The sequence below is a fragment of the Sinohyriopsis cumingii genome, chromosome 14 (assembly GCF_028554795.1).
Source record: "Sinohyriopsis cumingii isolate HCF-2022 chromosome 14, ASM2855479v2, whole genome shotgun sequence".
Taxonomy (NCBI): domain Eukaryota; kingdom Metazoa; phylum Mollusca; class Bivalvia; order Unionida; family Unionidae; genus Sinohyriopsis; species Sinohyriopsis cumingii.
Genome location: NC_142974.1, coordinates 67,157,924 through 67,173,353, shown reverse-complemented (window position 1 = coordinate 67,173,353; position 15,430 = coordinate 67,157,924). Strand labels below are relative to the sequence as shown.

General features: G+C 35.9%; 1 protein-coding gene across 5 annotated transcripts; it reads right to left on the bottom strand.

Annotated features, from left to right (window-relative positions):
* Positions 1 to 6,941: 6,941 nt before the first annotated feature.
* On the bottom strand, positions 6,942 to 14,962 carry LOC149784050 (uncharacterized). Of its 5 annotated transcripts, none has more exons than XM_089932142.1 (3): positions 12,729 to 14,962; positions 11,573 to 11,916; positions 6,942 to 8,208 (listed from the first exon to the last, which is right to left on the bottom strand). In XM_089932142.1, the coding sequence occupies exons 2-3, from the start codon at positions 11,825 to 11,827 to the stop codon at positions 8,149 to 8,151; spliced, it is 315 nt and encodes a 104-aa protein (XP_089788268.1). In that variant the 5' UTR covers positions 11,828 to 11,916; positions 12,729 to 14,962; the 3' UTR covers positions 6,942 to 8,148. The 5 variants fall into 5 exon arrangements, with proteins under 5 accessions (XP_089788268.1, XP_089788269.1, XP_089788270.1 ...); XM_089932143.1 differs by having other exon boundaries at positions 13,402 to 14,962; XM_089932144.1 differs by having other exon boundaries at positions 14,222 to 14,962.
* Between the last annotated feature and the right edge of the window lie 468 nt (positions 14,963 to 15,430).

The window sequence follows — 15,430 nt, the reverse complement described above, 5'->3', positions numbered from 1 at the left end:
AGACTTATTACACTGCCTTCAGGTGTTCCATTTTCAAGTGAAAATTCTTCCAAATGGGTGTTTCCTATTCTTGTGGTAATTTTTCGGCCTGTGAGGAAATCGCCAATCCAGTTGAACAAACGTCCAGTTATTCCAAATGGTTGAATTTGACCATTAGTCCATTGGTCCATACTTGGTCGAACGCTTTTTCTAGGTCTAGAAAAACCGCTATGAGGTTGTGATCGGTTTTCCTATGTGCGTTAAAAGCGAGTTTGATGTCTGTTTTCAATCTGAGAAGTTGGACAGTGGTGGACCATTTGTTCCGAAAGCCACATTGATTTATGGAGAGTAGGTTATTGGTTTCTAAGTGGTGTTTTAACCTATTTGCGATCATTGTCTCCATTATTTTGCAAACATTTTTTGTAAGGGAGATGGGTCGGTACGAATTTATGTTGTTGGGATCTTTACCTAGCTTGGGGATTGGTATTACTATGGCCTGTTTCCATTTGGTGGGTAGTTGGCCTTTATCCCATATCCTATTAAAGAGTTTGATTATGGCTATTGTTATATTGATAGGTAGTTTTTTTTAAAGATAATGTAACCTAACTGATCCTTACCAGGGGATGTTTCGTTTTTGGATCGTAGGGCTATCTCCCATTCATGTACTGTGATGTCGCTATTTAGGTGAGATTCTTTTGGTCTTGAAACATTAGAGGTTGGGTTTCCTCCATTAGTTTTTTGTGTTCTTGAAAGTTTCTTGCGTGGTTATTGTTGCTACTCATGTTCAAAAAATGCTTCGCTAGGAGGCCTGCCTTATCTTTATTTGTTATGGTATTTTTTAATTTTGGCGCTGAGGTAGTTGCTTTCCCTTTTATGGCTTTTATCTTGTCCCATATTTGTTCTGAGTTTGATTTTAGACTCAGTTTAGAGCAAAAGGTTTGCCATAGATTAATGTTAACAGTTTCTATAGTTGGTTTTAGTGCTTTTTCTTTATCTTTATATTGCTGCAAGTAAATATAATTTTTGGTGCGTTTATATTTATTTAAGGCCCTTTTATTGTCTTTATGTGCTATAGTGCACTGTTAATCAACCATGGTACAGGGTTTTTATTTTGGATATTTGTTGTCTTTGGGATGCATCGGTTAGCTGCCTCTACAATTGTGTTTGTTGTGTTATCATAATACATGTCAATATTTGGGCTTTCTAAGTTATCTGGATTTACTCTAGCTAGTAATCATAGGAATTGGTCCCAGTCTGCCTGTTGGTACCTCTATTTAGGTGGGATTTCGTTTGGAACGTGTTGAGGTTTTGTTTGAATATTGATTGTGATGGGGAAATGGTTACTTCCTAACGTATCTTCTTGATCCACCCACCAATGTGTGATTTGAGCCAATTTTGGGGTAGTGATGATTAGGTCTATGGCTGAGAGAGTGCCATCCTCAGGGTTTAATCTAGTGTTTGACCCGTCATTTAAGATGACCAGATTGTTCTCAGTTATCCAATTTTCAACCATTTTCCCTCTTTGATTTTTCTTTTTACCTTCCTATTATTCGCTGTGTGTGTTGAAGTCGCCACAGGTAATTAGATTGTTGTTATTAGTGATTGCCCTTAGTGAGATTAGGTTGGTAGGGCAGAAGGTACCCCCAGGGTCGTATGCATTTATTATTTGAATGTTTGTGGTTCCTATATTTATCATTACTGACATTATTTCGCTGCTATTATTGATGTTTAGGTTAAGAGGTACTTCTATTATTTCATAGTAGATTAGTGTATCTATCAAAAATAAATTGCTAGTCCACCCCCTTTCTGCCTCTTGGGTCTGTTTTTAAACAATCCCTGGGTATAGCCTTGCAGTTTGGGTAGGCGTTTGTGTTCTTGTGTTATGAGGGTTTCCTGTAGGCAGATTACGTCTGGTTTTACGACCGTATTATTCAGTTTGTTCTGCAGTTCTGATAGGTTTTTAAAGATTCCTCTGCTATTCCATTGCCAGATGGTGATTTTATTATCATTAAGATTGTCTTTTGTCACATATTTTGATAAGTCTATGTCAGATTTTTTTTTAAATCTCACCATGGGATCTTCCGTAAATAACAACCATTATTCTTCTTCGTTTATTTCAAATCATGGATTTCCAACGCTGGATTGTATAATTGTGCACAGCTTTGTGAGGTGGTAATGACGATTTTGATACAGACTCGAGCACTGCAATTGCTTCATATTGGCGGATCGGTTAATTTTTGTGTTGGTAACGTTGAGTACCAAACTGGGATCCCTGACTGTTTGACATACTTGATAAATTCCTTATGTGGAGCTAACCCGTACGAGTCAAAATAAACAATCCCACGAGGATCAATCGCGTATGATACCCAATGAGTCCTAGGTCCAACACTGTCATCGAGATTAATAATACATGTTTCAGCGTTGTTTGGTTGTTGTGGTAATTGATCTCGCATAAAAATCCCTCTGAAGTTTTTTATTTTGAGTTGTTTAGCCGCATCAAGTAAATCAAAATTTGACATTGGTATAAAACCCCATTGTGAGTTCAACGTAGATAAGTTCCCGGAAGTCTCAGACCTTTTCCTAGATAAGTTCCTGGAAGTCTTAGGCCGTTTCCCTTTTTTTAATCCCTTTTCCCATTACTTTTTCTTCCACCTTGTGACCAATATATCCAACACCGCCTAGCATGGCTGCTTTTGCAATAGCTGGGGTATCAGCAAATAACAACGCTGGTACTGCCGCAAGAAGTGGGAATAGTCCTCCCGTTTTAACAACGTCGTTGATAGCACCAGCAGAAAGTTTAAATCATATTCCAGTCTTGGATTGTTTAGCGTCATTGAGATGGTTAAGTTGACGCGTTGTCAACGACAGTTTATTTTCACCGCCTGTGATTTGATTGTGCTTTAGCGTTATTGTTGTTCCGCATTTTTTCGTTGATGCGGACTGTAGCTTCGTGATCTGACCAGGCGTTAGACTGACACTAGCATGATGGTAAGACATTTTTATAAAACACTCGTGTTTCTAAATAACGTGGATTAAAGATTTTCCACTGGTGCATTAACGACTCTCATTTGACCACTTCCACCTTCAAGTAACATTGCTTTGTCACTAAATATAACCGCGATTACTCTCTAATTAACACCGCCGCCTGTATTTGTTCTGGCATTAAGTGTATATAATCGACAGACTGTTTGGATAAATCAAGAAAAGTAATAAATCGGATACAGAGTTCTAAAATCATTCTGTGATATTTGTAATCCAGTATCTACGTTTTGATCACGTCTCATAAACGTCATTAATCAATGATATGCACGTGCAGTATGATTCTTCTCAAAATCCAGTTTTATGCTTACTGTTGGCTCTTGTTGTCCGTTTATCCGCAAAGAAACTTCGGTAACACCAAGTAGGTCAAATATCATATGACAACGTTCTTTTGAGTTCAATCGATCATAACTCTGAAAAGCAACAAATATATGTCGTGGTGCAGAAACATTTTTCTGTGATGCTATATGCCATGTAAAATCCACGTTATTATAACTATTTTCGACTAACACTCCACTTCCTGATATTAAACTTATTAAATATTACTCCCAGCTTCACTGAGTAAACGCTAATATCCACGATACCACCTGTGAATAATCTCTGACAAAAAGCAGCGGCTTCATTAATTATTTCTGGATAATTACCAGCACGTGCCTCTCCTATGAGAATTTCTAGCCATTGTACATCATCGAGGATATTGTTAGGACAAACAAAACAAAACCACTTTCAAAACCACTTCCGGTTGATCCTTCTTCCTCAGTTGTTGTTTCCACGCTTTTCTTAAATAGTCCTAAGGGTGATCTTTCTCTTTTTCCTTTTTTAAGTAGCTCAAGTTCCGATATCAACTTTTGGTGCAGTGAAGAAGATTGTTGTTGTTCTGTCTGTTTTTCCTTTTCTGGAGGAAGGTGATATGAAGGTTCCTGCTGTTGTTCTATTTGTTTCAATGTCTCTCTATAAAGTCTTTGTACTTCTTCAACAAGACTTCTGTATTCTAAATCATCATCGCTGGTTTGTTTTTTGTTTTTATATATGCGAGATATCCATTTAATAAGATTATCATCAATTACACCTTTATAACCTGGTTTTAAAATACTAGATTTATTAAACATACCAATTAATATTTATTGAGGTAATTTTTCACTTTTAGTATTTAATATATCCTCGACAAAACCTTCCTTAAATTTTTTATCAATTCAATGTTTTCTCTTATTGGCATAGGTGAAAGTTCTTTTTTCACGTCAGCGACTTCAGTACGAATTTTGCCAATACCTTCAAGTATTTCTTCATCAACAGATGGAGGATGAGCTGCAGCTATTTCAGTTGGAAGTTCTCGTAAAATATTTTTTGTTTTCTTAGTTCTCGCTGCTATTTTTTTAGTTTGCTCAGCGGTTTGTTTTGATACTGGAAGAAGATCCTCCTTAATAGCCGTTACGACTATTTCAATAACTTTAGTAACATGTTTAAATAACTGTTCTGTACCTTTTGCTTATTCAACTTGTGCTTCTTGTCAAGCTTGTAGGTTTTTTCTGAAAGAATCCCTCAAGGGGAGAAATTTGTTAATTGTTTCTAGTCGCTCTTGAGCTAACCGGGCAGTACAAGATTCCGGATGAACCATTATTTGATATAACAATTTTTAATTAATAGCACAAGAGGGGGTGCGACCTCGATAAGGCGTCATTATAGTAAAACTCACGCATACTTTTCGAAAACGATGACGCGAAGAAAAAAAATTAACCTCGGAAAGTTATAGGCCTCGATTTCACGTTTTTTTTTGTTTTTGTAATAAGGGTTAGTTTACACACAAAAAAACGCTTATAAAATGAGGTGGTTTCGCCTCCTCTGCTGCTATCTTTGTGAAAGCGGGGCTTCTACCGAAGGTCATATTCGGGCAGGATACCCCATAGCGCGCCAAGATGGTGTGAAGAAACCACAGGCGGAAAGAACATCAAACTTTCGGAGTGTTTACTAATCATGTATGAGAGAAGCTAGATCTTCCACTGGGAAGGGCCAATACTTCAGGTGGGAAAATGCTTCATTCTTATTCGTAAACGCGCACAGACCCATCAGTGAGCTGCTAATTCTCGGGGGAGAGAGTAGTATTGTTTAGTAAAGCAGAAAGCTTATGCTGAGGAGGGAATTTTAGCTAAAAGCCACCCCGAGACTTTACTCGTAAAAAGAAGGGAATTCAACTGGGTAAACAAGCTTCTCAAAGGAAACTTCCAGGGTGCCGTGAGAATCGGTGCCGAGATATTCCAGGGTGTACGAAGTGACGACACCGAAAGAATAAGAAGGAAGCCGTGGAGACTTCCAGGGTGTACACAAGAGGCACAGTGTATAGAAGGAGGAAGAGAAAGGAAGGAGGAGAAGTTAGATGAGTACATGGGAAAACTCACTGAACAGAAACTCTCTCACAATAGGACAGTAATTTATATGTGATGAAGTAAAGAGTAAAGGGCATTTGGTCAACCCGGCCATTATTGTATTATGATATATTGAGCTGAAGATTTATGTCCATGAAATTCTTGCATTCGGATATTTGATAAAATTGTTATTTGTTCAACCTTGAGTTGTTATATGTATTTAGAGAGTCAGAACTGCTGACTGGGGCCTCGTAAGTCATTAAATTTTAATGCACACCTTCTGCAGTATTATTTATAATACCGTAGTGGATCAGTATTATTTACTATACAGTAGCGGGGTTGTGACATCCATTCAAAACGAGAACCGTGGTCCCACTTCACCAGGTTTTTATAGAATTTCTTTTTTGATTGTGTGTTTAGTGAAGACTTTTAATTGATTTTTTGCTTAGGTTGAATACAGTTCATGGATGAACTTCGAGTTAGATAATGCAAAGTATTAGTCCAGGACAAAATATGTTGACTAATACAGAGCATTTGGAAAATGATGCCCACTTCACACGCACACACGCATACACACACATGTATTTATACCTCCGTTATATTACACTGACATTCAATGCATGAAATGCAAATGAAGCATACTATTACAGTGACACAGAGATAAAAACCAATGCAAATTATTTGTGGTGCAGTGGTTAGTAAAGTGAACTGTTACATTCCTGTAGAGCCATACATCTTTATTATTTGTGTGGACATATATGCTTTTGAGTTGTGTATTATATTTCCTCTGGTGCAAAATTAAATCTGTGATATACAAGATAAATTTGTCTGGATGGGTCAATTAATCTTGAAGTTCTACAGATTCTTGAGTTTTGTTGTTGCTATAAAGCATTTGCTTCTCACGCAACTGCGGTCGACCTAGTAACAAGCCTAATAACCGCTATTATTCACATTAACTGCTATACCACTGCAATCGTCTTTGTGTTGAATATTTCATCTTACAGTTTAAATATGGCAAGTGTTGTTTCCCATTCATCGTTGTTTCAAAGTGCCATGTTTTATGTAAAGGAAAGAGACCAATCTACAGTCAAGGAAAGCTACATGATTCAATGTTCTCTCTCTCTCTCTCTCTCTCTCTGTTTGTGAAATAAATTTTACATACGCATGATAAGGGCTCTAATAAAATATCATTTTTTTCTTATTTAAGCGAGAGACACTCACAATGATGAAGAAGTTTATGCATTGTCGCATTGACTTTGTTTTTGTTTTCTGAATATAAATTATGACTTTATAGTCTCCTTACGGATCTCGTTCATGGAAATTACTTTTCTTCTTTTTCTTGATGAGGCAAATAAAACACCCTATCTCTGGGACAAAATTTACTTTGAACACTAATATTTCTGATTCTGCATTTGTTGTTTTGTTTGTTTGTTTTTTCTATTTTTTTTGTGGGGGGGGGGTCTTGTCCTTTTTATGCAAACATTCTTTGCTTGTTCAAACTGTTAGGGAGATATATTTGACCCTTAGCCCATACGTACTCTTGTGAATAAAATGAAAAATCAATTGAACAGTCTCGCCTTTATTTATAATCTAAGAAATTAAAATCTGCAACATAAAATAACACATAATTGTGTGGGCCTTTCTGATATACTAAATAACAATATTAAACCAAAAACTTGAATGTATGCATCACATGTATAAACTGATGACATAATAGGATAAATAGCACTGTACTCAGTCAATCCATTTCAAACCTATGTTAGTTTGAATTGAACTGTGCAAACTAACCTTATTTTGACCAGTCAAGAAAGAAATATGAAGCCTTAAGAAAGCTACACAGCGTCTAAAACAATAGGTACAAAGTATTATATTAAGGGAGGCTCTAAACTAACTAAAGCCTAAAAGTGGTCAGTTTAAAAACGGTGTATTATTTAATAATAAACGTAGACTCAAAACAGAAATTACACAGACAAAGTAGATAACAAAGTTTATTATAATCTAAATGTATTTTCCCAATTTTATGAATGTACGTTCTCATATTCTCTGCTTTCTTGAATTTTGCTGATGCTGGCAAAAGACATTATTTTTTTTCTAAATATGCAAATGGTGTTAAAGATATCGGTTTTGCTCACCTTTACTAATATACTATTTGTGTAAGTATTTTTATTAAGTCTAAGCTAAATTTCTATACAAATAAATGACGTTTAAGAAGACACCTCTGTAAATTAACAGAATGTTTATACTCCAAACAAAATTCAAGAATTATGTTAATGACTATTGCTCATTAGGAATGCATATGTAAGAATCTATTCGAAACCTTAAGAACCCATCCTTCTTGTTTTGGTTTTCATTATTCACAATCTTGAGCCATGTAATATATTACTAGCTTAAGGACAATACTGGATCTATTAACTAAAAAGACTTTTCTGCTTTTCTACATATAGATCCTTTCGGTCGATAGCAGCTTCTGCAATTTTAAGCCGCGTACATAAAATATCAAATTTTGTTTCAAGCGATAACTCTTGAAACTTGTGATCATTTTCATATCCTTTGAGAATGCAGCAATGCAGATCTGGATCGTATGTTCCTACTCCTTTTTGTGAGCTAAAATAGGCTTTTTGTACTCTTCTGGATGACACTCCTACTCGAAGCGCATTGTCCAGTCCATATGTTTCAGCCATTTTAAGATGAGAGAAGTATCGGGGGTACATTCCAACCGGAGGATTCCCTTGGAAATTGAATTGCTGAATAATGTATTCCTCGCATTTTTTCAGGATCCCTTCATGTTGAAACCTACGTGCAATGGATACCACTGGTTGAAGATTTTTCTCTAAACAAACAACAGAGAACAAGCCAGTGTTAGTCGTTTTGATTTTTTGGGTTTTTTTGTCGTGAAATACTTTTTCTGTTTGGAACAGCACACACACACGCTATCAGAAGGAATGATCTATCCAAAATTTTCTTTTGTATCTCAGACACTGAATTCATATAAGCTATAATACAGATAATTTATACAAACTGGTGAAGAACGGAGATCTTTTATTGGATCATATTTACCATAAAGCTTCCAGTTATGTCAATTTCTTATAACACAGTGAAATGGAGTCTAGTTTTCCTCTTTTTCCTATTGTTAAGATGCAAGCCATGCAAGAACATTTATATAACATTAATTTATATTTTTTGTGATCCTTAATACTTATGTTTGGTGAAACAAACTATGCCTTCTAGGCAACCTCTATATGAGTATAACACAGTCCTATGAGACATATTATGCCCCAATAGAAAGAAACTTGTTCACGGATGTATGTTTATAGGTTACTGCATTTGTATGGGAAAATATGAACAAGTTTTTCGAATGGAAATACTGCACAACCTTGGGAGTGCAGTATATCCATCTGAAAAAACGTGTTCATATTTTCCCTTCCAAATGCAGTAACCTTTTTATTATATGCTATTTTTTCTTATTCTACCCAATGATTAATTATATTAACAAAATACACTACACGAAACAAAGTAACTGAATGAATGCCGTATTCCAAACTAAATAAACAAGTGCATGTTCATCATTACATAACAACAGCACATAACTCCGCCCAGATAAATGTGAACTTAGTTGTGTGCTCGATATAACTTTCGAAAGAAAATGGCGTGTCTAGTTAAAATTGAACTCTGGAGTCATATTGTGAATGAATGCGCACTGCAACCTCTTTCCCATTTGATCTGGAATGAACAGGTTTTGGTATTTTTTTTTTATTCTACGAAATTTTGTGATTATGGACTAGATTTATATGTGATAATTCCACAAGAAATACATGGGCTTGAAGAAGCGAGGGAGACGCCTGTTGACATCTGCAGATGTGCTTCCGTTTCTGTCACTGAATGTTTGAAATGATAATGTGGGAAAAATATCAAGACTTTCAGTTGCAATTATTAAAAAGATGCCATGGAATTGAATGCTTATTTCATTCTTAGTGCAGTAAGGAGGATGTAATTGCACTTATCAAAATTACGGTACAATTTCAAAATGTGCAATCAAGATTGAGAACCTATGGCATGGCTCATGTAATTCGGATTTGCAGAACTAAGAAAGTACATTTTGAGGAAATTCAGGATGTAAAACTAAGTATATTTTTTGTTTTAGTTCATTCAGAAACAAATATAAACAACCACAATGTAAAGTGCCTCTTATGCGAGTGTACATGATTTGTTTACAAATCAAAAGTGCTGGTGTCTGCGTCCATTGTTTGTTTACAATAGAAAGTAGTTCCTTTATGTACGTGAATGCAATATATGTATTTGCACGTGAGTTCAGTATCGGGTAATACTGAACGATTCTGACAATGTAAAGTTAACGGACAAAACAATGAGCATATAATAATGCAGATTATAGCAATACAAACTAAATTCTTAATTTCAGTCAATTTTACAGAAGCCACAACTCGCATATAAAACAACAAACCCTTGCATTAATTTGTGAATTCAATATTACCTAAACGTTTAGTTCCATAGTACTGGGCTGGGCTTTGGCAATTAGCACCACTAGGATGTCCTCTATATTAGATGTTATATATTAGATATGTGCAACGGGTACGTTTTTGATTTGAACCAAAATAGAATTGCCTTAAAGAGCATACAAGACTTGTTTATTTTAAAACCAGAATAATGTACTTATCATGTACAATGCAAATAAATCAGTGTTCATCGTAATGTTGGAATGTCGTCGTTAGTTGATTGAAGAGCATGTTTGATTATAATAAAAGAATGGTTTACATAGGAACCGCGGTATAATGAGGATATTGTATTAGACAAGTATCTGATGTTTTATCAGTGATATATATATATTCCCTTTTCTGATTTCTGTCAATTAAGGTTATATGGGTGATCCAGGGAGTCTCTCAAAACAGAAGGTTTAAAAAAACATGCGTGCCTTATAAGGAAACAATTTACCTTATGTGATCCATGGCCATCTCATATCACACGTGGCTTTAGTAGTGCATACACACATTCATGATAGACAGTATATGTTTAACTAGACAAGGTGGTGGGGGCCACTCAACCCCTGATTTCTGCCATTTTTATTTGTTCACATTTACAGCTAAATGCAGCGTCTATAGGTAGCCACAACATTTTAAAGCTGTAGAGTAGTTAAATTGATGTAGCGATCATAATTACTTTAACAAAGTATACCTGAAAGTAGCGGGTACAAAGATAATTGAGTTGCATTGAATCAAATCTTATGCTGTTCTTGGACAGTGTTATTGACTGTCCATCAGCCCTAAAATGTGAAATCAAACAAAGCATAAATTACATACAGGTACATTTCAAATTCGAGATTCCTCTTACTATCCTATGCTATTTCAGTGTAGGGTAGGCCTCGTTTTAGTTGCTTCGTGTGTCGATGTGTCAAAAAGGTGAAATGTTTTTATTGATATAAATGAGAAGATAACATTTTACTTATCAGTGTAATGCATGTATGATTCAATTTAATGTATTCTAATTTTTTTAAAGTGTGGGTGGGCCGTGCCTTGTATGCCGAATTCCCCATTGTCGCTAAGGACTGCGCGCTTCCCACTCCAACAAAACACAGCATCGTTGTTTTTGTTGTTTTTGTTCGGTTTAGCACCATTTTTCAGCACACGATAGGCTATACATGGCGGCCAGTATTAATGGTGGAGGAAGAACCCAGGAAAACCACAGAAAGAACCACCAACTCATGAGAAGCTACTGGTAGGCTTTCTCACATACCCACATTAGCTGAATCCGAGACTCAAACCCAGACAGAGATGAGATAGCAGTGATTCGTAATGGAAAGCGCTATAGACCACTCGGAGCCCAAGATAGCGTTGTAAAGAAAACTCAAATACTCTGCACTCTCCATTCTTATTTCATTTATATCTACCACTATAGCACTGTTGTAAACACTGTTGCAGTCTAAGGTGAAGAAACGTACTAAATGTGTTCAGCTTTATTTAATGTAATCCAAGTCACACACACACAGAGACACATTAATCCAAAACACACACACACACACACACACACTTCAACTATGTTGCTCACATTAGGAGCCACCATAAGTAATCTCACTTTAAAGTAGACATACTAAATGTTTTGACAATAAACAGGATAGACATATCAATCCAAAACAAAAATCCTGCAGACTATATGCAATTAGATCATAACAAAACACGATTTACCTTAATCGATACAAGTGTCCTCGGATGTAGACATTCAAGGAACAGTATCATGTCCTTGTAAGCCACATCATCTATTTGAAGTTTTGACTGATTGGCGCTATCCTCTATCATCTGGGCAAACACATCAGATCCCTGTGGAAGAGGAAATTTTGCAAAGTGCAGCTCTTGGCCTCCAACTAGGAGAGTTATGTCAGTTGCTTTAGACTTTCTGAATAATTCTGGCGGTTGTTCATTTTCAGCTATTTCAGAAGCCATTGTTGAACCCAGTAGTAGGCCCTATGCAGGCAAACCTCAAATGACATACGATTGATATATTTTCCAGGTACAGGTCACGAGATACATATCTGCAATAAAAACGTCACTGGTTCATTATATTCCAAATGTAAGCATCTACCGTGAAGACTTGTTCACGTCTTTTGTTTGCACATTGTCACTGTATCACGTGTTCATGCTATAAGTCTATATTAACTGTCATGATTATATGGAATTATGGAATTTTAAGAGCTTACATTGCATTATTACAAGTTAGCGTTGCATTAAGTCGAAATATAATTGCATTATTAAAGTAAAGAGCTGAGTTAGTATGAAAATCGTATATATATATATATATATATATATATATATATATATATATATATATATATATATATATATATATGTATGTATGTATGTATGTATGTATGTATGCATGTATGTATGTATTATGTAACGTTATGAGTTAGTACGAAAATCGTATTTATATATATATATAATACTCAATAGATAGTCACACATATGCTGCCTTTGCCAACAAAGGCCTTAATGCAACAAATGATATTTACTGTGACTCAAGTGTGCAACATTACATCGAACATAGCAAAGTGTTTCAGTTGTTTCGTGGGCATGCATGCCTTAGAAAAACAGCTGAATTTGTTTAAAACGAAGTTTATTAGAAATAATGCACAGGTTTTGCACGTTTTAATGTATTTTCATGGTAAAAGTTTTTTGTCATTATGTATTCCATGTTATATACTATAAACATATAGTAACCTTCATTCAAAACTTCATTGTTTGGGAATAGAATCACGGTATTATTAAGTGACGAAATAATAAACGTAACATTTCACTGAAAGATGAAATGCACTTAATTGTTAATAATAATAAAAAAAATACTTGCTGTATATGCTCTCTCTCCGTAGGGGCCCCGAGTGGCCGAGTGGTCTAAAGCGCTCTCCGTTACGGATCACTGCCATCTCACCTCTGTCTGCGGCGGTTCGAGTCTAGGATTCAGCCAATGTGGGTATGTGAGAAAGCTTGCCAGTAGCTTCTCGTGGGTCGGTGGTTCTTTCCGGGGGGTTTCCTGGTTCTTCCTCCACCATTAATACTGGCTGCCATGTATAGCCTATCATGTGCTGAAAAATGGCGTTAAGCCCCAAAACAACAACAACAACAACAAATCTCTCTCCGTATGGCTGACTGATGGTGAAATTAAACTTTGAAACATTTTTTATAACATGTATACTCCAGAGACATTTCTGGCATCAGTATATAACCTATATAAACCACAAAATGGAATTTTAGGTTATTTTGGCATTTACATATTGGCAAAGAAACTTGAGATTGCTCCATGCAGATGCACAACATTTGGTTCTGATGAAGACAATTTATTGTATATATTAGGAGCCTCTTTGTTTAGTGGATACAACATATTACATGCTGAAAAATACAAATCAAAGTTTATCAAAGACTTGCCATTCAGGCATTGACTTACATAATCAAATTACTGATTCAGATAGGGAAATCTAATCTTAACTGGAACGTTTATGAGAAGAAAATACTGTCTTACAAACCTGAGTCGTATGTGTAGCTCTCTTGATCATTGGCAGTTCAAAGGAGTCTCTATTCAGTGGTAGCAGAAGGGATAAATGCACTTGTGGGTCAATGTTTTAGTGATTCCCCTACCAAGGTGCCCATGGGCAGTGTTCTATGGTTGTACCCTAACGTTGCTACATAGAGTAGTTTTTAGGTCAGTTGCTATCCTCCTTCGTCGTAATATGTTGTGTCAATATTTGTTCCCATTAGACTCACGTGAAAATGACTGACACATTTCAGCTGCAAAAATCCCCAACTCATTGTGCCACCAGCCACCACTGAGATGCCCAGAGGAAGATGTATCACTAATTCTAATGCAGTAATTTGTAAATACAAAAATTTTAAACTGAAGGGAACCTAATTTATTTATAGTCTAATTATCGCATCTTGAGTTATTAAGAAATACATCAAGCAGTCGATGGCCAAAGCGGTTGTCAAGCAAATATTTATCCAAAACCTTATTATTGCTAAGGAGATAAACGTATAAGTAAAACAGAACTGTCAAAAGTTGGCTGTAATGCGATTACTTGAAACTGGATTTCACTTTTGATGAACAACAACAAACGGTACAAAAACATATTCCTGTAATTTAACTAAACCCATCATCAATACCCTATGTGCAAAATGATTAATTTCTTGCTCCATTACTGAAATTTCTTTTACATTACTATATTTTCATCTCCATTACTGTATATTAATGTGTTTAGGGAGACTTCTTATATAATAGTATTCATTCCGTATATTTTAACAGATGATCTCTGTAAAGAGCTTTCTAACTGGTCAAAAGTTTGTACTTACCCAGCGAATCTTCGCGTAACGGAAACGGATGAGAATGAGCAATGCTTGCCAAACATGACGTTTCGAATTTTCACTAACGGTTTGAAAAATGAGTGGAAAAGCGAATGGCATGATGAAAAGTTGATGGGAACATGCCTGGACAATTGTAACAAAACTGAATAACAGGTCAAGCATTTTGCAATTTTTGCCATAAAGATTTGAAGTACTACTATTGCTAGTCCGATCAATCAAACCCACAAATCTGTGTTGATACTGATGAACGATGTTGGGCACCCGAAAATCAATAGAATCACGGTGAAGAGCTGATTTATCGGCCAATACTATTACCAACTAGTAGCATCTCACGTGTTGAAATGAAATTGAAGCAGGGTCACAAGGATGATTTGGAGGTTACATAATTCCAAATTGATCACAGGAGTCTGACGTTTTATCAATAAAGTACGGCGAAATCTCTTACAACATGAAATCACCTTATCGGTAATATAAATGAACACAAGGAGTGCAGTGGTGACCACAACCCTCCGCTCGATTAGACTTTTCTCACGCGTCTTTTGTCGCATCAGAATCACAAAAGACCAAAAAACTACACATATACATGCAAAGGACAGTGACGTACCAATGCATAACTCTCAGACGACCATGGCATGAATCCAGTCTGACGAATTAAACCTTCATTTTCACCATTACGGTCACGAACCCTTTCTATTAGAATCCACCAGACGGAAGTAGCCTATTCTACCAGTTTCTACCCTGAAGTAAATATGCGTTAGGGTCTAATAATCGTACCGAACACTGCGCAGAATCTGTGTTAGCTTTTAATACTAGGGAAATTAATAACGCGGTATCAATAGATTAGTTGAATTTGCTCAGAATAATGAATGCATCATGAAAATGTTACTTACTGTACTACTACTACTTTTAAAAGTTGTAAATAAAATGATTTCACTCTGCACATACATACATACATACATACGTGTATTTGAGAGAGAGAGAGAGAGAGAGAGGAGGGGGATAGTCTTGAAGATTGAATATTGTAACCTTCCCGGACCTTTGAAACGAATCCTTCAGATATTGGATGAACTATTACAATTTCAGTACAAATCTTTATATCATTGGCACGAACAAGGTATTAAACAATGAAACATGTTTCTCTTCTCTCGCCTTCTTCACTGTTTCGCCATTATTAACGACGGTAAATCTCTAGTAAAC

Bases quoted from the DNA above. Each gene is read 5' to 3' on its own strand.
- LOC149784050 (XM_089932141.1), bottom strand. From the start codon at position 11,827: ATGGCTTCTGAAATAGCTGAAAATGAACAACCGCCAGAATTATTCAGA. The intron at 8,209-11,572 runs GTAAATCGTGTT...TTGTTTGTTTAG, and splicing joins GGACACTTGTATCGATTAAG to AGAAAAATCTTCAACCAGTG.